Below are 20,640 nucleotides of genomic sequence, written 5' to 3'. Positions count from 1 at the left end.
CGAGAAACATCAAAAAAGGTGATGCACCCCCGTATCGGAACACTTGAACGAATGCTCTGAGGGTGGTCGAAAACTGTACTGAAGGGCTAAAACTGTGTTGCCCTAATTGCCTTGTGCTCACAGCTGGGTGCGCCGTCAAGAACAATTAGGGTTGGTGCTTTGTGTGACTATGAGAATTAGGTTAAAACTCTCTCCCTTTCAAATGCTCCCAAGGTCCCTTTTTATACACCTCTCATCATTAAAGCGCATTAAAGCGCATTGAAAGAGTATAAAAACATTCCTTGGAATATACGAATCTTAAGTTACTTAACGCGTACCTTGACAAACTTTCCCTGAAACCTTTAATGAGCACGTGGGCATTGCCACGTGCCCCTCTGACTTGATCGTTATTCTGTGCAGAGGGTCCCACATCGCCGCCACCCAACTTAGGGTTATTCCATCGTGTGAGCCCTCTTTCCTACGAAGTGCTTCTGTCACGTGAGTTGACTTTTTGGGTGCCAACTCATGTGCCCCAATCACTAGTCACTCGCCCTGGGGGTGTATCTACCTTTCTCTTGTATCATGCACATGGTTCTCCCCTGGTCATGGCCCTCTCATGGGTCGTATCTGTCCCAGGGTCTTCCAGCAGTGGCGTGGATACTTCACGAGTTAGGTTTACCCCCTTCTGGTACTAGAACTTATGGCCTTGAAGCCACCTTTCTCTTCTCCTTGCTATTGTTCTGAACTGTCGAGGCCTGATGTCTTTCTTGGGCGATGCCCCTCTTGGGCGATGTCTCTCTGCTTGGCGATGTCTTCGCTTGGATGATGTCTTTACTTAGGCGAAGTCCTCGCTTGGGCGATGTCTTTGCTTAGGCGACGTCTTTCTGGGCGACGTCTTCTCTTGGGCGATGTCTTTACTTAGGCGACGTCCTCGCTTTAGGGCGACGTCTTACTTTGGCGACGTCACGAGCAGTCAACCTGTTGACTTTTCTTCCTTGGGTCCCTTGAGGGGTCCCACCATGTGTTGACTTTGACTTCTGGTCAACGCCCGGGTACGGGACGGTACACAAACCCCCCAGTCTTGAGCTGACACTTGTTTCAGCGAAAAGACTAAGGCCTCGCTCATTACCCACGTGGCATTCTTGTCTTTACTGAACTCACAGGCTTGAACTTCCTCGCCTGAACCCCCAACAACTTCACCTGAGTTAACTGGGAAATCCGGCGATGTTCTTCTTGCGGCGATGCCAGACCACTTGATCTTCCGTTATCTAACACGACGACAACCGATTACGTATTCTGCAGAGCGCCACTTCTACAAACGACGACTATTTTGACTTCTCGACCACCCGCCTTTCTCTTGTTCACATCATCACACCCGATGACCTGATCGGTACACAAGCCCCCCAGTCTTAAGTTGTGACTTGTTCAACGAAAAGACTATGAGGTTGCCTTTTCGACGACCTACGTAGCTTTAACTTATCTGTTGTGCGATCACCTGATAACTTGGTCGGTTTTCACTCAACCCAATTAACTTAGCACAAACTGACGCTTAATTCTCTGGAAATCAACTTAACTTGAACAAACGGTTAGTCTATAGCAATAACATTTGACACGAAATCACTTACTGAGCAGTAGGTGTGGGTTATTCTTAGTATCTGAAATCTCGTTTGCCTGATCTGCTAAGTGACATGTGTATTTCTAGGTTACCGCCTAATTTTCTGTTGGCCTGGTTCTACACTGAGGACTTTCAAACTTGCCTCAATTCGCTTAAGCAAAGAGGTCTTGTAATCCGTTCTCGCCTGAACTCACTCGAGGGTGAGGAGGACTTTCTCTGGTGCCTCAACTTCCCCAGGGGTTACATCTCCTCTTCCCCGGATGCACTTAGGACTTGCAATCTGTTCTTTCCTGAACTCACTCGAGGGTGAGGAGGACTTTCTCTGGTGCCTCAACTTGGCCAGGGCTTACATCTCCTCTTCCCCGGATCCACTGAGGACTTGCAATCTGTTCTTGCCTAAACTCACTCGAGGGTGAGGAGGACTTTCTCTGGTGCCTCAACATGCCCAGGGGTTACATCTCCTCTTCCCCCGGATGCACTGAGGACTTGCAATCTGTTCTTGCCCGAACTCTCTCGACGGTGAGGAGGACTTTCTCTAGTGCCTCAACTTGCCCAGGGGTTACATCTCCTCTTCCCCCGGATGCACTGAGGACTTGCAATCTGTTCTCGCCTACACTCGCTCACGGCGAGGAGGACTTTTTACTCTCTTCTCGCCTAGACTCGCTCGCGGCGAGGAGGACTTTTTAATCTCTTCTTGCCTACACTCGCTCACGGCGAGGAGGACTTGTTAATATCTTCTCGCCTACACTTGCTCACGGCGAGGAGGACTTTTTACTCTCTTCTTGCCTACACTTGCTCACGGCGAGGAGGACTTTTTACTCTCTTCTCGCCTACACTCGCTCACGGCGAGGAGGACTTTTTAATCTTTTCTCGCCTACACTCGCTCACGGCGACGATAACTAAAAACTTCATACTTGTGCCTCCGATCGCCAGATGGCGATGAGGACTTAAAACTTTATGCTTTAAAACTTTGTACTGAATGCATGCGATCAGAATTTGCCCTAAATTGCACAAGGACGACAAAGTCTCTTTCCAAAAGCTTAAAAAACGGTGAGCATGCAAACTTAATAACTGGGAAACTTTGATAACTTTTCAAAACCTTCTTTATTGGGTGACCTCGTTAATAAACCCTCCTTAGGGAAAAAGAGTGCCCCCTTGAAAAACTGTTTTAACTTAAACATCTCAAACTATTCGAGTTAATTGCTACTTACAATGCTTTAACTGTAACAAAACTTGAGATGGGTGGCGTTCCAAGTGCGAGGAATCGCCCCTCCTTCCAGTGTTTCCAAGCGGTAGGCGCCGTTCCCGAGTGCTTCGGTTATTCTAAACGGTCCTGTCCATTTGGGTGACAATTTGTTCTTCATCTCGTACTGGTGGGCCTTCCTCATCACCAGGTCGCCATCTCTGAATTGCCTTGGCCTTGTCCTAGAGTTGTACTTGCGTTCAACTCTTCTCTTTACTACTTCAGCCTTCACCCGTGCTTCCTCCCTGACCTCATCCAGCAAATCTAAGTTCATTCTCCTTTCTGAATTCGAGTCTTCCGCCACGAAGTTCTGGAATCTCGGCGAGCTTTCCTAGATTTCAAATGGGATCATCGCATCGCACCCATACACCAAGCTAAACGGGGTTTCATGGGTTCCCGATTGCTCAGTGGTATGATATGCCCATATTATGCGGGGAATTTCCTCAGCCCAAGACCCCTTGGCCTTCTCCAACCTCCTCTTCAAACCTCTCAGCAAAACCCGATTAGCTGACTCCACTTGCCTATTCGTTTTTGGGTGCTCCACAGAAGCGAACACCTGTTGTGTTCCAATATCCTCGCACAACTTCTTCAACAGGTGACTTGCAAACTGAGTCCCATTATCTGATACCAAACGCTTGGGCACACCAAAACGACACACAATATTTGATGTGAATGTAACTACAAGAACACATGATTCTTGACATTCTTAGGAGCAACTTGAGCTGGTCATATATGGCACCTTACTTTAGAATTGGATCAATGTTCTAATTCAAGAACTCACCAAGACTTAAAACTGGACAGAATTTAAAAGATAGCTACTGAACCAAAACAGAAATAAGAACACAATGCTAGAAACACAAAATTAAACGGTAGAAAAAGAAGTAAACTCTAGGAATCAAAACTACCGAATGGAAAATTGAAGAAAAGGGAAGAAGAACACTTATAGAAGAAGATGCTTGCTGGATTTTGAGAATTGGAAGAAACCATTCACGCCACTTGGAACCTTGAACCAAGATAAGTGATGGAGTGCCACCACTTGAAGCTCACCATAGCTCACAAGATAAGGCAAAGAAGAGGAAGACTCAAAACTCACAAATTCTCTCCAAAATTGAGTATAGTCTCTCTACTATCAAATTCCAATCTGAATTGTACAAGCTAAGCACCTTTATTTATAGCCAGAGGTGCTGAAAAATAGGTGGGAAATTTCAAATAAAACTCATTTGAAATTCCCACCAAAAACAAGTCACATGGGAGGTGTGACCTTTTTCTACTATGACACCTCCTAAAAACTACACCTACACCCCCTATTAAGTCACATGGACAAAGTGACTCTCTCTAATACATTCACACCTATTTATTTAATATCCACACCTCCTACAAGAGTCATTCAAATGATGCTCTTTTATTTAATGCTTGGCCTTGCCCCTCATGGTTTGGACTTGGGCTTCTTGGGCTTGGGCTTGGGCTTTGGGCTTGGGCCTCATCTTTTGCAAAGACTAATAAGAAGAACTTTAAATGCTTTGGCCCTTGTCCATTTCTTCTATTGATAACATCTTTTTGATTCTCATCAATATTCTTCCACACAAAACTCTGAATCTTGTGCGCGGTGATCTGGGCTACTGGTTCTGCTTCAATCCACTTCGTGAAGTACTCGATCGCCACAACCAAATACTTCATTTGCCTGATCGCCAATGGGAAGGGTCCCAGAATATCGATTCCCCACGTATGGAACGGCCGGGGGCTGTAGATTGACTTTAGCTCTTCTAGGGCGCCTTGTGCCAATCGGTGTGCTGCTGGCATTGCTTGCAACACTGGACATATCTCTTGCAATCTTCCCTCATTGTTGGCCAATAATAACCTGCACGGATAGTTCTCGTTGCTAAAGCTCAACCTTCAATGTGACTCCCACAAATCCCTTCATGGAGCTCGGCCATAATTCTCGTGCACTTCTCTCCATGCACACATACTACAAGAGGGTGTGTAAACCCAAACCTGTACAACTCGCCATCGATGAGGGTGAACTTGTTGGAGTTCTTCTTTACCTTTCTAGCCTTCGTCGGGTCCATTGGGAGTACGCCATCTGCCATGTAGCGCTGGTATGGTGTTATCCATGTATCTGGCTCGTGGATAGCGCAAACTTGCGTCATCTTTGTCTCTCCCACTGGATGCGCTCTAACTCTCGGTGTCCTCAAAGTTTCCTGAGTTAAAGATCTATGACCCCTCGCCGTCCCTTCCATTGACTTGCAAACTTGAAGAACCTGGTGGTCTGCTACGAAAGCTCGAGGTGTCTTCAGGGTTTCTTGTATAACGGTCCTCTACCTGCCCCCCTTGCCCGAACTGGCGAGCTTGGCTAGCAAGTCAACTCGGGCGTTTTGCTCCCTTGGCACATGCACCACTTCGAACAAAACAAAAGACCTCCTCAACTCTTGCACATACTTGAGGTTTGCACAGAACCTGTGGGCTCGCCAAGTACTCCTTGAGCTTCACGAAAGCCTCTTCACACTCCCTCGTCCAGACAAACCTATTATTCCTTTTCAAGCACTGGAAATACGGGTGGCCCTTCTCTCCACTAGCAGACACGAATCGCGACAGGGCGACCTGTAAGCTGCTGCACCTCCTTAACAGTAGCAGGGCTCCTCATCGCCAAGATGGCAGCACACTTATCAGGATTTGCTTCAATTCCTCTTTCAGTCAAGAGAAACCCTAAAAACTTTCCCGCCTCCACGCCGAAAATGCACTTCTCGGGGTTCAGCTTCAGCTTGTACTTGGCTATCGTAACAAACAACTCTTCTAAATCAGCAACATGCTGGCTCTTCTCCAAGGATGTCAAGACCATATCATCAACATAAGCTTGCACGTTCCTCCCAAGCATAGGCGCAAGCACCTTATCCACCAGCCTCTGGTACGTGGCTCCCACATTCTTCAGCCCAAAGGGCATCACCTTGTAGCAATAGCACGACTTCTCCGTCATGAAGGCAGCCTTTTCTTCATCCATGGGATGCATCTTAATTTGGTTGTACCCTGAGAAGGCGTCCAAGAAACTTAACAACTTGCACCCTGCTGCACTGTCCACCAGGGCATCTATACTCAGCAAAGGATAGGAATCCTTTGGACAGGCTTTGTTTAGACCTGTGAAATCGACGCACATTCGCCATTTCCCATTGCTCTTCTTCACCAATACTACATTGGCGAGCCATTCTGGATACTGTATCTCCTTGATGTGGCCTGCGGTGAGGAGTTTCAGCGTTTCATCTCTGATCGCCTGTCTCCTTTCTTCGTTGAACTTCCTTCTTCTTTGTCGGACTGGCTTGACTTGAGGGTCCATTGCTAAACGATGACACAAGAAATCGGGGTCAATTCCCGGCATATCCGAGGCAGACCACGCAAACGCATCCAGATGTCTGCCTATCACCTTGGCGATCTGGTCTTGCGTCTCGCTATCTAGGGTCTTCCCCAGCTTAAATGTTTTGTCGCCGATCTCCTTCTCAAGCCAATCCTTAACCGGCCGAGGCCTCTTCTCGCTGGCGATCAGTGCTCTCGCAAGACCTGACTCCCTGGCGATCTCCGAACAGTTTCTCTCTTCCTCCACCCGAGCGGCGCTCTCGAACCTCGCCTCGACATCCTCCATTGTCACATCGCCCTCGGCGGCCACCTCCAATGCTGCATCCACAACTCGCCGGTTTTCCTGCTCAGTCTCCACACCAGGGGGTGGCGTTGTGGTCACATGGCACACTGATCGCCTGTTCTTGAGGCTGTTTTCGTAGCACTTCTTTGCCTCCTTTTGATCAGAGCGGATGGTGACGACCACCCCCTCCATTAAAGGTAACTTGACCTTCATGTGCCTCGTGGAGGGCACGGCTCCTATCCTGTTGAGTGTTGGCCTTCCCAACAAGATATTGTATGCTGAGGGAGCGTTCACGACAAGGTATCTGATCTTCTCTGTGCGCGAGGCTGCTCCATCTGTGAATGTCGTTCTTAACTCAATGTACCCCCTGACCTCCACTTGATCACCCGCAAAACCGTATAAGCAGCCCCTATATGGCCTCAGCTGGTCTGGAGATAATTGTAACTTTTCGAAAGTCGGCCAAAACATCACATCTGCCGAGCTCCCTTGGTCGACCAAGGCCCGATGAACCATCCTCCCCACCGTAACAAGTGAGATTACAATGGGATCGTTGTCGTGTGGCACAACATCTGATATGATTCCAATAGCCAGATATAGATGATTCTTTGACATTTTATGGAATCAACTTGAGTTGGAGAATGAATAGGCACTTTTAATAGAAATGGATCAATGTTCTATGTTTCAAGAACTCACCAAAACTTGCACCAAACACCAAACTCACATGGAAGACCCATTTCTTGCCAATTGAACCGATTAAATTGAACAAGAAAGTAAATGAACCGATTGAAACTCTAAAGAAAGCAATTGAACCGAACAAAACATGAAAAGGAGCTACTGATGAAGAGCCTCTTGATGAAGGTCTATGATGATGATGCTCTCCATGAATAGAATGAGAGGACCTAGCTTGCTTCATTTCAAGTCTTTGTAATCTTTCCTCCAACTTTCTTATAGCTTCATCATTGAGATTAATGGTTCGTTTTGCCTTTTTTAATTCATCAAGAGCAGCAGCTTTGCTAGAAGAATGTTGTTTTGAAGAACCACTGCTGTAATATGAAGCCATGTATAAAAGAAAACAACAAACAACAAAACAGCAAACAAAGTTAAGAAAACAAAGTTAGCAAAAAGTAATTTGGTAGCAAACTGCCGAAGTGAATTTGGCTTGACAAGAAGTCACTCTCAAAGAAATAATGTCCCTGCACCAATCTGATCTTGAGGTCTTGGAATCCTCAAATGAAAGATGTCAAAGCAAGGCACACCAATCTCAAAGCCAACCACAACAAAACCAATGAAGCAATAAAGACAAACAAGAAAAGGTATAAGCAATGAAAGGCTATAACAAAAGGAAAACTAGATGTATGACAAACTCAAAGATTAATGAATAAAAGACAAGCAAGAAAATAAGGAACTCAATGAAAAAGTAGGCACACAAAAGAATACCTAAAGAAAAGCACTAGAGTAGATGAAGAAAACAAAAACAAGCTACCCTGAGGTCTTCTTTGGTGAATGTGATGTCCACATCGGGCGAGTGATCCTCAAAAACTTCTACTGACATCACGGACCTTGCATACTTCTTGCGCTGTGACGCAGTACACCCACCACCCGAGAATCCACCAGCTATGGTGTGGATCTCACAGAGAATGGGTGCCTCGTGCTGCTGTCCCTTACTGCTCGCCGATTGTGAACCTGACGATCGTTCCGTCTACTTCTCCAGCAAGTAGCCCTTCAAGAAGCCATTCTTCACGAGCTCATCCAACTGATAGCCTAGCGCCAAACAATTGTTAATATGGTGCCTGAATGCTTCGTGGAATTCGCACCATGATTCCTTGTGAGGTCCCAGCACCTTGTCAGACTTTACTGGTGGCCTCGACCTGTCAGCTATGTTGGGCACAACGATGAGGTCTTTGAGTTCAACCACAAAGTTGTGCTTTGGTGGCTTATTTCCCTATCTTCTTCCTTCTGCTCGACCCCTAGGCTGGGTCCTCCTCGTCTCATAGGTGTGCCTCCTGTCTGGGTTCCTTCTCTCTGTGGCAGCTTCGTGGACCCTAGCAGGTTGTGTGCGTATCTGCGCTCTTGGTCGTGCAGGTGCAGCAGTCGTACACTTCTCGTATGCCTCGCCTTCAGAGGTGATGTGTTCTACTGCTCGAAGCCTTACTTCAGCAAAACTTTTGGGGAGGCTACGGTTAAGCGACTTGCTGAAAGACCCAGGACGCACCCCCTTCCTGAATGCGTACACAATCATGGGTTCATCTGTGGTACCCACCTTCACCACCTGCGCCCCGAAGCGGCTTATGTATTCCTTCAGGGTCTCACCTTGAAATTGCTTCACGTCGAAAAGGTCATATGAAACTGGGGCTGGGCCCTGTTGGCTAAATACTGCTCTCTGAATAGTCGTGAGAGCTGTGCGTAAGACGTGATGTGACCTTCTGGGAGGTAGACGAACCAATCCATGGCCATCCCTGTTAACGTGCTCATAAAAAGCTTGCATCTCACGGCATCAGAACCTCCTACCAGCATCATCTGTGTGTGGATAGCAGTGAGGTGGGCCTCAGGATCCTCCATTCCTGTGAAGGTTACCTTGGGCCCCGTGAACGTGTTGGGGATCGCTGTCTCTAGGATCGCTTGTGAGAATGGTGTTGTGAGTTCTCTAGGTGGGGAGGCAGCCTCAGGCTTATATACATCGCGCCACCCACGGCGTAACTCCTCGTTGGCACGGTGGAGCTCATCGTTTCTCGCCTGAGAAGCTGCGAGATCCTCCTGCATGCGCTCTTGATCCGCTTTCGACGCTGCCATCGCTTCCTGCCGCCCTTGCATCATGCCCATGAGTTGTTTCATGGTCATCTCTTCACTCCTAGCGCGTGCAGGTCTTGTGGTCATGGCTCTCTGGAAATCCTCTTAACTTATCTGGGTTTTGAGAACTGGAACTGAGAAACTTGTATGGTGGGACTGATTTTATATCGACCCCACGGTGGGCGCCAGATGTTCCCGCCGGTTGACCAGGATCGTCTTTGCGCGTGGCTTGTCCTCGCGAGCTAGGGCACCTTCGTTTTGCTCCGTCTGTGAGTACCTGGAAAGAAGTGAACAAAGGGGCGCCCTCGCGGCCGTTTGCACTCCGACGATCAAGTCAGCTAGCGAGAAACATCAAAAGGTGACGCACCCCCGTATCGGAACACTTGAACTAATGCTCTGAGGGTGGTCGAAAACTGTACTGAAGGGCTAAAACTGTGTTGCCCTAATTGCCTTGTGCTCACAGCTGGGTGCGCCATCAAGAACAATTAGGGTTTGTGCTCTGTGTGACTATGAGAATTAGGTTAAAACTCTCTCCCTTTCAAATGCTCCCATGGTCCCTTTTTATACACCTCTCATCATTAAAGCGCATTAAAGCGCATTGAAAGCTGATCCTGCCGGTTGACTTGGCGCCAAAGCGTTGCCTCGTCACGACCCTCCTCACCAGCTTGACTCCACGTGCCCTTCAAGTCCACACCACAAAAGCTTCTTCGGAGAACCTGAAAACACAAGGTGGCGCCTCTGCGGCCGGTGGTGCTCCGACGCTCAAGTCAGTAACAAGAACACCCAAAACTCAGAGAAATATGCTCTGTAGAACCGTACTAAAGGCACACAACCCTAGCAGAATGAGCCGTAATGAAAAACGTACCTCTGCAGATTCTGTTAAGTTTACCTTTATAGCTAGGTTTCTTCTCTCTCTAGGCTGTTATGCTTTTGGACGCGTGGCTCGAATTCAGCCCTGCACGTGTCGCCATTTGGGCTGGGATAGCAGGTAATGCCCAGCCCTACACGTGTCATCATCTGAGCTAGGATAACTCGAGCGTCACTTCTCTATTGCACCCAACCCTACACGTGTCATCATCTGGGTTGGAGTAACAGATAGCATCCAACCCTACACGCGTCGTCATCTGGGTTGGGGCAACTTGAACGTTATTTCTGTGTAATAACCAGCCGCGTAGCTAAGTCATCTACTCATGGAGCATGCTAACACGCAATGTGCCTTAGAAAACCACCTGACCAGGCGAGTATTGGGTGCAGCACAATGCACCATCTATGTGATATCGCCTGTTGTTAATGGCACCCTCCTTATCACTGCGCTATGAATGTTCTTGGGCTGAGGAGACCTTTTCACCAACGAATGTCCACTCTGGGAATCCTGTCGCTGATAGGCAAGCTGTCCCTTTCAACCCACATGCCCTTCACGCCCTATGCTGGCGCAACAATCGCCTCACTGGAATTGTACACTTGAACCTACACTTCTGAGCCTTCATCAGCTTCAACTGAGCTTACTTGGAGATCCGACGATGTGCTCCTCGCGGCAGCGTCAGACCACCTGATCTCCCATCGTCAACACGTCGACGTTATACGATCTCGGCGACAACCGATCATGTACGTTGTAGCACGCCGCTTGCACAAACGACGACTACACTAGCTTCTGAACCACTCACCCTTCTTTAGCCACGTGCTCTGCTAAACCCGCCTCACTTGGTCACGTGCTAGACACGTCATCACATCCGATGACCTGGCCGGTACACAAGCCCCCCAGTCTCGAGCTGCGACTTGTTCAGCGAGAAGGCTAAAGAGGTGTAAACCCGGCGGTCTACGTGGCTTCGAGCGTTGACGCTCATACTGTTCACTGACTTGACATTTCACCAACTTCTTCAATCACTCGCCACGTGGACTCATCAACGGCCATTATTCACTGTCGTTTGCGCTTCCCGCAACGTTCGAAATCCTTCGAATCTCTTAAACACTTCGCGCCATTTCACTGTTTCATTATCTTCCATCTTTCTTCGAACCCTCGAAACGCTCCAGCGAACGCTCCTATTTTCCCAAACTCCACCTTTCTGAACATTCTTCTGATCATCTAAAGGTAACTTTTTTATCACTTCTACTGATATTTGTTGCATTTTGATCGGTTTGCATCATCCATTACCTGTCTGGAGCAACGTTGTGGGATGTTTTCTTTTTTCTTCGTTTAGGGTTTCTGATTTTTCTCTGTGAGCCCCTCTTGTTCTTGCCTCTTCTCTTCTTCTGTCGAGTCTTTCTGTTTACGTACTCTTATACCTTTTCGTCTTCTTGTAGCTTCCTCGATGACTCGTTCAAAAATCACACCAAACCCTCCTCCACCTCCTCGCAACCCTCCGGCGAAAACCCGTAGGGCAAACCCCTCTTCTTCCCGCGACCCCCCAAGGGGTCCCAACGTCCCTTCCGATCGAGTCGCGAGACCCGCGTCCTCTCATTCTAGCCAACCACAACCAAACCCACCACAAACCAACGCGGTGGTGAAACCTCTTCCAGATTACAAACAGCTATACCCGTGGGCCTCCACAACCCTGCTGGGTGAGACCTCATCCGTCAACTCCGATCGTGACATCCTTCGGCTCAAGAAAGGTGATAAGGAGCACCTCTCTTTCAGCAAAGAGCACGATGACAAAGTGTTTGTGCGTCCTTGTATTCCCGGTGAGCCCATCTGCACCGACGATCAGGGGAGCGACGACGCCCCCTTCTGCTTCATTTACACCACCATGTTCAAGAAGGTCAAGCTTCGGTTTCCCTTCACACGCTTTGAGAGGGAACTCTTAACCGAGCTCGACATAGCCTGATGTGATTCCACTAGCCACATAGAACAAGATTCTTGACATTCTTAGGAATCACCTTGAGCTGGAAAATATAGAGGCACTTTTCTTAGAGTTGGATCATTGTTCTAAGACAAGAACTCACCAAAAACTAGTACCAAATCCCAAACTCATTTGGATGAACCAAATATTGTCAAATTGAATCAACAAAGGGAATGAAAGCTGGAATGACCAAATAGAATTAAACAACAATTCATATGAACCGAACAGAATTAAGAACAAAACAGAACATAGTGCTGGAAAATAGAAAAACCGAAACTGAAAAAAACTCAAGAACACAAAGCAACATGAACAATTGAAGAAGAAGAAAGAAAGGAGAAGAGAATGCTCATGAAGATGGAAGGAGGATGGATGATCTCGCCACTAGAAGTGTGGAATGCTCCTAGATGAGAGTGATGCCGCCACTTGAGGACTCCATTGATCCATAAAGATAAGACTAGAGAAGAAGGCTCCAAAAGCTCTCCAAAGGTCACTCAAAATTTGAGTAGAGTTTTCTTAGATTAATTCCAATCTGAATTTTACAAAGAGAGCACCTCTATTTTTAGCCTAAGGTGCTGAAATGTAAGCTACAAAAATTCAAAAAAATCCCTCCCAAAAAGCTTCTAGAATTTGCGCCTAAAACAAAGCATGAGGAAGGTGTGATCCTTTCTCTCACTTTGGCACCTCCTTATTTACTCCTACACCTATCTACTAACACACCCCCCCTAAGACTCTTAACTAAAGACTAAAAGATGCTTTAACAATAGAGGTTTCTAATGTTTCCCTCTAAGCACCTTTCTAAACAATATTTATTTAAAACTTGGCCTTGCCCTTCATGGGATGGTCTTTGGGCTTTTGTGGGCTTTGGCCTTCTTGGGCTTGGGCTTTATCTTTTGAAAAGATTAACAAGAAAAAATTTAAATGTGAAGGCGAATGATCTTGTTCTTCATTATAAAAAGCCACCTTTAGTTGATTCTCATCATACTCCCCGAGTTGGAGAGAATTCGCCCACGAATTCTGAATCCCTGCATATAACAAAGTCAGTTTACTTTTACAATCAAAAGTGTAAGAAAAAGGAATACATGACTTAGCAAATGGAACCAAAGGGATTGCAGAAAAGGAGGTCCTACAAATCGACCAAGTTGGAAAAATGTGTTTGGGAATGATGATATTTTTGGGAAAAAGACCTCTTAAATGGTGAAACCCCTTAGGAGGTATGAAAAAATCATCCCTAACATATTTTAACCAAGGTGGTGTTGAAATAGGAACCTTGGGTAATGAAAAAGATAAAGAAGAAGAAGACCTTGGACGGTCCATTTGAGGCATAGCACGAGTCAACATGATGGATTTAGAGGAGAAAATGGTGTGACTCGGTGTAGTACTTCTTTTTCTTTCTCATTTTCTCTTTTAGTTTTCATTTTTATTTGGTCCTCATGAACCTCTTTGGGAGAGAGGGGTTTTAATATAACCTTGCGCCCTAGGAAGGAAAAAGACATTGTATTGGATAGGCCATCATGTAAAACATGTCTATCATATTGCCAAGGCCTTCCTAAAAGAAGATGAGATGCTTCCATGGGCACAACATCACATAAAACCTCATCTTTATACTTTCCTATGGTAAAGTTAATGAGGACTTGTTTATTCACCATGATTTCACCTACTTCACTAAGCCATTGTAATTTGTAGGGCTTGGTATGAGAGATAGTGGGTAAGGCTAACTTCTTCACAACTCTTGTACTAGCCACATTAGTGCAACTTCCCCCATCAATAATCAAGGAACATAACTTGTTGTTGATAAGACATCGGGTGTGAAAAATATTTTCTCTTTGAGTATCATTCAAAGATTTTGGAATTGTGCCCAACATACGTCTTACCATCAATAAGTCACCTTCACAAGGACTTTCACTCTCATTTTCACTTGATGGTCTAGAAGGTGAAGAATGCCTAGGTGAATTGGAATCATGCTCACTAACTACAATGCCTTCATGCATGTACATACTTCGTTTAGAAGGGCAATTAGCAGCAATGTGACCATATCCCAAACATTTAAAACACTTTTAACTAGACGATTTAATTGGGGATTTAGGCCTAGTAGTAGATGGCGTAGGATCCTTGGGTTTGAAAGAAGAATCTTTGGAAGGATGTTTAGAAAAAGAATTTTTGTTTCTCCAAGACTTGGAGTAGTATCCATCATTGGAAGCATTTTTTAAAGAGTTTTTCTTAGCAAGTTGGGCTTCCACCTTCATTGCAAGATGAACTAAAGAGCCCAATGATGAATACTCTTGTAACTCAACAATGTCTTGAATATCCTTCCTAAGACCACTCACAAACCTAGCAATCATAGCTTCCTCACTTTCCTCTAATTCAATTTTAAGCACAAGCGTTTCTAGCTCTTTATAATATTCATCCACATTTAGCGTGCCTTGTTGAAACCGTTGGAGTCTCAACATGAGGTCTTTCCTAAAATGTGGGGGCACAAATCTAGCGCGCATTTGATCCTTTAAAGAGTTCCAAGAGTCCACGGGAGGACCCTTGTGATAGATAATGTCCTTTACAATTCCATGCCACCATTTCATGGCATAATCACTAAACTCTAGGGTGGCTAGCTTAAGCTTATGCTCATCTTGGATGTCATGGATCTCAAATATTTGTTCACACTTAGCCTCCCAATCTAAATATACAATAGGATCACTTGAGCCATTGAAACAAGGAAGCTTGACCGAAGGTAGCCTAGCCTTTGCATCTTGGTAGTAGCCATTGCCATAGTGAGGTCTCTCCCCTTGGTTGTGATGTCTATGTCCAAGGAATTGGGGTGGAGTTCTCCTTCTCCTATGGTCCTCTTCACGGCCTATGTCATTGGAAGAACCTCTTGTTGAAGGTCTATGTGAATGATGCCCATCATGGATAGAAGGAGATGGTGTAGCTTGTTGGACCTCCATCTTTTGCATTTTCTCTTCCAAGCGTCTAATAGTTCTTTGTGCTTCATGTAATTCACCAAGGATTGAAGCTTTGGAAGGAGAATTCTGCTTGTATGATGCATCACTTGAAAATCCAGCCATTTGTAATTAAAAACAGCAAACACACAAAAACAGCAAACAAGTTAAAAATTAGCAAAAACAGTGAGCTTTTGGCAATGAAACTGCCGAAGTGAACTAAGGCTGAAAAAGATATCACTCTCAAAAAAATAATGTTCTTGCACCAATCTGATCTTGAGGCCTTGGAATCCTCAAATGAAATATGTCAAAGCAAGCACACCAATCTTAAGAGCAAACCACCACAAAACCAAAGAAACAATAAAGACAAACAAGAAAAGGTATAAGCAAGGAAAGGTAATTGCAAAAGGAATACTATATGTAAGACAAACTCAAAGAGTAAGAATGAAAGACAATCAAGAAAATAAAGAACTCAATGAGAAAAGTAGGCACACAAAAGAATACCTAAGGAAAAGCACTAGAGTAGATGAAGAAAACAAAAAATTTAGCTACTGGAAAATTATTATTATTTTTTTAAAATGCAAACTGTGCTTGATATTCACTGATTTAACTGGAACGTTGTAGAGCGAACTGGATTATGAAATTTAAACCACAGAAACTTCAAGATGTTAACTAAATAATGGCACTGGAATCAATTAAAAACAGTAAGCCAATTGAGAGAAATAAATTTTTCAAAATCGCTGCCAGATTACCGTATTTTTTGTGTACTTCGTATTTTTGAATGATTCTTTTTTCTATTCTTTTCTAACACTTTGAATATCTCAAATCCAGAATTTCAGAATTTTCCAGTAAGTAAATCAATTGCAATAAGAAAAACAGTAAGCACACTTTTTCAGAAACAGAGGAATCCTAATAGGAATACAAAACAGGATTATGAACTAGCAAAGACATAATAGAAAATGATGTATTGGAACTTGTATAGGTCTAGAATACAAGTATGAACTCAATTCTAAAAAGAAAATGCACAAAGGATCAACATCAATTCAGAAAATTAGATGACACTAAAGCAAGAAACAATCAAAGCAATAAAAGTACTACTAGAAGTAATGACAATTATGGAATAACATGACTAAGACAAAACTTGACATGATTCAAAAATTAAAAGACACATCACAAATTGTAACAAGTGAAAGGAAGCTTAAGGTAAACTCTAGGAAGGATAATGCCATTCCAAAAGAGCAACCATACTCATAAGAATTATGAGTGCCATAAACCTTTTCACAAGCACTTGGTGTAAAAGAAAAACAGCAAGAATACTCAAATAAAATTCTAAAACAGAAACTTAAATTGCAAGAAATTAAAAAAGAGCTCTTGAAATAAAGTGCACACAACTCAACAATTAAACAAGAAGAACCTAAGACTTGGGACTCCCGGCCTCTGTGGATGTATTCCTGTACTTGTTCGAGGCGAAGAACCCGGGCGATCGTCTATGGGTCAGCCTTAATGGGATCGCCGGGAGGTCCATTCTTTCTATCTTCCAACAATCCTATAAGGATTGGAAGGGGAAGTTCGTGCGTATATGCTGCAACGATCAAGACCCTTCCCTTCTCGACGGGTTCCCCTTGTATTGGGTGAACAAAGGGAAAAAGGAGTCGAGCTTCAGGAAGGGTAGGGAGCCAGAAAAGATGGGGGAGCTCGACAAGGACTTGTGCGGTTTCTGGAAGAAAGTCGCTTCTTCCAACGTGACCCTGTCGACTGCCTCCATCGTCTCCTTCGAGTTCTAAGAAAGCCAATTGGACTTTCACATAGGTTTGTCCTTAAGCCTTCAAGTTTCCCTAGCTTGACTTTGCATTTTCTCGTTTTTACTTGTTCTAACTTCGCATATGGTTTCAAACTCCTTCATGCATTATTACCTATCAATTCTCTGTGCTAGTTGATAACTTTTGGCCCCCTTTGCAGATACGATGTTGGGACAAGATAGGATGGCTGAGCTACGCGCCATAGCCAGGTCCCATAAGCTTGCGACGGGCTCTCAAACGATCATGTACCGTCCCGTATCAGGGCGTTGACTAAGTCAAGGTCAAAGTCAGTGAATGGATTCGCCTCTGGCCTCTGGGCACGTCGGAACCGCATGAGTTCACCGGGGTGGAGCACAGTCCGCCAAAATCGGCATAGGTTAGGTGCTATTGATGGAACATGGTAAGCCTGGAAAGTCAAGGTCAACTCAAGGTGTCGCCCAGGTGTAGAGACGCCAAGAGGAAGCGTCGCCAAGGCAGGACAAGGCGTCGCCAAGGCAAGGCGTCGCCTGGGTGGAGGCGTCGCCAAGGCAAGGCGTCGCCTGAGTGGAGGCGTCGCCAAGGCAAGGCGTCGCCTAGGTGGAGGCGTCGCTAAGGCAAGGCGTCGCCTGGGTGGAGGCGTCGCCCAACCAGGGCGTAGCCAGATCAAACAGTGTAAAAGTAAGGCAATCACGGTGTGGTTCCCCGATACCCATGGGTAGGAAAGACCATGGAGGGAGCGACGCCGTGGGAAAGCCTCAGGTCCCGATATCTCGGGAAAGTGATAAAGAGAAAGAAAAGGTGGCTTTAAGGCCATAGTGATAACATCAAGGTAGGGCAGCCTAACTTGTGAAGTACCCCTGCCACCCCAGAGACGCTTTCGGGACAGATACGACCCAAGAGGAAGGTCACGCCTAGGGTAAGCGGGTGCAGGGTACGAGAGGAAGGCAGATACGCTCTCAAAGTAAGTGGCTAGATACTTGGGGGCATGAGTTCGCACCCAAAAAGTCACCCCTAGCGCAGTAGCACTCCCAAGCAGGAGGACTCACACGTAGAGACGTCCCCAGATGGCCAGAAGCGCCCCCAGATGGCGTCATGGCGTCGTGAGGCCCTCCACGTGTACGACAGCCATGCCGGAATAGAAACACCCTCTAGTCAGGTGCCAGGTAATTAAAGATATTCAATACAGTTTCCCTTTCGGGCATTCAGGTACTATTATGGCTCCCGAGCGTTTCAACGTCTTAAATGCGCTACGTTTTGTAATCAAGCGCTTTAATGAGTGCGTTACGTTTGAGATTAAAAGCGCTTTAAGGCGCTTTAAATGCTGGGGCAGTTTAAATAGCGCTGAGAATGTCGGAAAAAGGGTTGGAACCTTTGGCAAATTTATGAGAAACTCTTTGGTTGCTTGCTCGTACTTTAAGGTTACGTACAAGTGACTGGAGAATATTTTTGCCTGAAGGAGACAACACACACACACATATACACAGTTCTTTTACCACCTTCAGAGTGCCACACGCGGTGCTCAGATACGTGGGTGGACAGTTTTTGGTGTTTCTTGCTGGCTGACTTGAGCGTCGGAGTGCACACGGCCGCTAGGGCGCCTCTTTGTCCATTTTTTTGCAGGAATCCACGGGCAACCAGCGGGAAGGAGTCCCCAGCTGACGGTTGAGGTCGTGCACGAAGACGTCCCGGTCAACCGGACGGAACATTTGGCGCCCACCGTGGGGCGGATATAAAACATCAGTCCCATCACAAGTTCGAGAAGGTTTATCAAGTTATAGTAACGTTGAAGGAGATTGGAGTGACAATGGCCCCCACCAGACGGAGATCGGCACGCGCAGCCCCAGCAGACCTATCCATGCAACAGGTCCTGGAGATAATGAGGGGGCTGCAGCAAGACATGGCGGATTCGATACTGGAACAAGAGCACATGCAGGCAGACCTCGATGCCTCACACGAGCGGAACGAAGTGCTCCACCGTGTGAATGAGGAGTTGCGCCAGGGCCTGAGAAACGATCGGAGGCGGCCTGGACAGGACGAGACGGAGAACCATTCCCCACCAAGGGAGTTTTCCACTCCTTTCTCGCAGGAGATCCTAGACGCAGCGATCCCGAACACGTTCGCGGGACCCAAGGTAATCTTCACTGGGATGGAGGACCCAGAGACGCACCTTGCTGCATTTCACACACAGATGGTCCTGATAGGCGGTTCTGATGCTGCCAAATGCAAGCTCTTCATGAGCACCCTGACCGGGATGGCTATGGACTGGTTCATTAGCCTCCCCGAGGGCCATATCACATCTTTCCGCCAATTGTCGCGGTTATTCAGAGAACAGTACTTGGCCAACAAGGCCCCGCCGCCGGTCTCTTACGATCTGTTTGATGTGAAGCAGTATCAGGGGGAGACCCTGAAGGAGTATATCAATCGCTTCGGGGCCCAGGTCGTGAAGGTTGGTACAACAGAGGAGCCTATGATTGTGTACGCATTTGTGAAAGGCGTATGCCCCGGCCCCTTTGGAGAATCTATTATCCGCAATCGCCCTAGGACCTTCGTTGAATTACGGCGTAGGGAGGTAGAGCATATTGCTTCGGAAGGGGAGGTATGTGTGAAGCGCACCAGCGCCATACCCTCACGCCCGAGGGGACCAACGCGAGTTCAACCCGTCCGAGTCAATGAGACCACGACGGGAAGAAAGAAACCAGAGGCGAGACGCCCCTACGAGGCCAGAAAGCCCCAGTCCCGGGGCTCAGCAGGAGGCCAACGCCCCGCCGGAGAAAGAGCAAGACCGGCGAGGTACAACTTCGTGGTTGAGTTGAAGGATTTGATCTCCGTACCCAACATAGCCGAGAGGCTGAGGCGACCGGCGAAGACCGACAAGGTGTTAGGGCCCCGTAAAGACTCTTGGTGCGAATTCCACGAGGCTTTCGGACACCAAATTGATAATTGCCTGTCGTTGGGCTACCAGCCAGATGAGCTGGTGAGGACTGGATTTTTGAAAGACTATGTCGCAGATCCCACAACGACCACCGCTTCGCCGCCGCCGGCAGATGAACCAGCGCACGAGATGCCAGTGCTTGGTGAGGTCCATACCATTGCTGGAGGTTTCTCTGGCGGAGGGCCCACCGCCTCCCAGCGGAAGAAGTACGCGAGGGGGGTAAATTCAGTTGAAGAGAGGCTCTCGGGGGAGCCATGGGAGTCAGATATCGTGTTCACACGACGAGACCTCCGAGATGTGGTACCCCACGACAACGATCCCGTTGTCATCTCTGTTGTCACGGCCGGAAGGAAGGTTCACAGAGTGCTTGTTGATCAAGGAAGTTCGGCAGACATCATGTTTCTGTCGACCTTTAACAAGTTACGGTTGTCCCCCGATTTGCTGAGTCCCTATACAGGATGTTTGTATGGGTTCGGGGATAACCAGGTAAAAGTCTGGGGGTACCTGGAGTTGAGGACTACGTTCACAGACGGAGAGGCCTCCCGCACCGAGAGTATCCGGTACCTCGTCGTAAACGCTAATTCTGCCTACAATATTTTGCTGGGCAGACCGGCGTTAAACCGTTTAAGCGCAGTGTCCTCCACCCGACACATGAAGATGAAGCTACCAGACCTTAGCGGCCGGGTGATAGTCATCAGATCAGACCAGGAGGAGGCGAGGAAATGCTACGAAAACAGCCTAAAGACGAAGAGAGGCGTATTCATGGTGTACGAACGTCCGCCGTTCGCGGACGCAACGATGATTGAGGCGACGCCCGCTGGGCTGACGCCTGGAGAGGCCATAGCAGAGAGGGCGATACCCGAAGCAGATGTGCCAATGGAGGAGGCGCCCGTAGAAGAGGCGGCGCCCTTAGA

At 46.9% G+C, this 20,640-nt stretch overlaps 1 protein-coding gene across 1 annotated transcript; it reads right to left on the bottom strand.

Moving 5' to 3' along the window:
• Nucleotides 1-5,406: 5,406 nt before the first annotated feature.
• LOC137809104 (uncharacterized) lies at nucleotides 5,407-7,074 on the bottom strand. Its single transcript, XM_068610245.1, has 2 exons — nucleotides 5,911-7,074; nucleotides 5,407-5,757 (listed from the first exon to the last, which is right to left on the bottom strand). Exons 1-2 carry the CDS (start codon nucleotides 7,072-7,074, stop codon nucleotides 5,407-5,409), a joined length of 1,515 nt encoding a protein of 504 aa, XP_068466346.1.
• Nucleotides 7,075-20,640: the final 13,566 nt, after the last annotated feature.

This window comes from Phaseolus vulgaris, chromosome 2 (assembly GCF_000499845.2).
Source record: "Phaseolus vulgaris cultivar G19833 chromosome 2, P. vulgaris v2.0, whole genome shotgun sequence".
NCBI classification, from domain to species: domain Eukaryota; kingdom Viridiplantae; phylum Streptophyta; class Magnoliopsida; order Fabales; family Fabaceae; genus Phaseolus; species Phaseolus vulgaris.
This window is presented reverse-complemented; position numbering and strand designations above follow the sequence as displayed.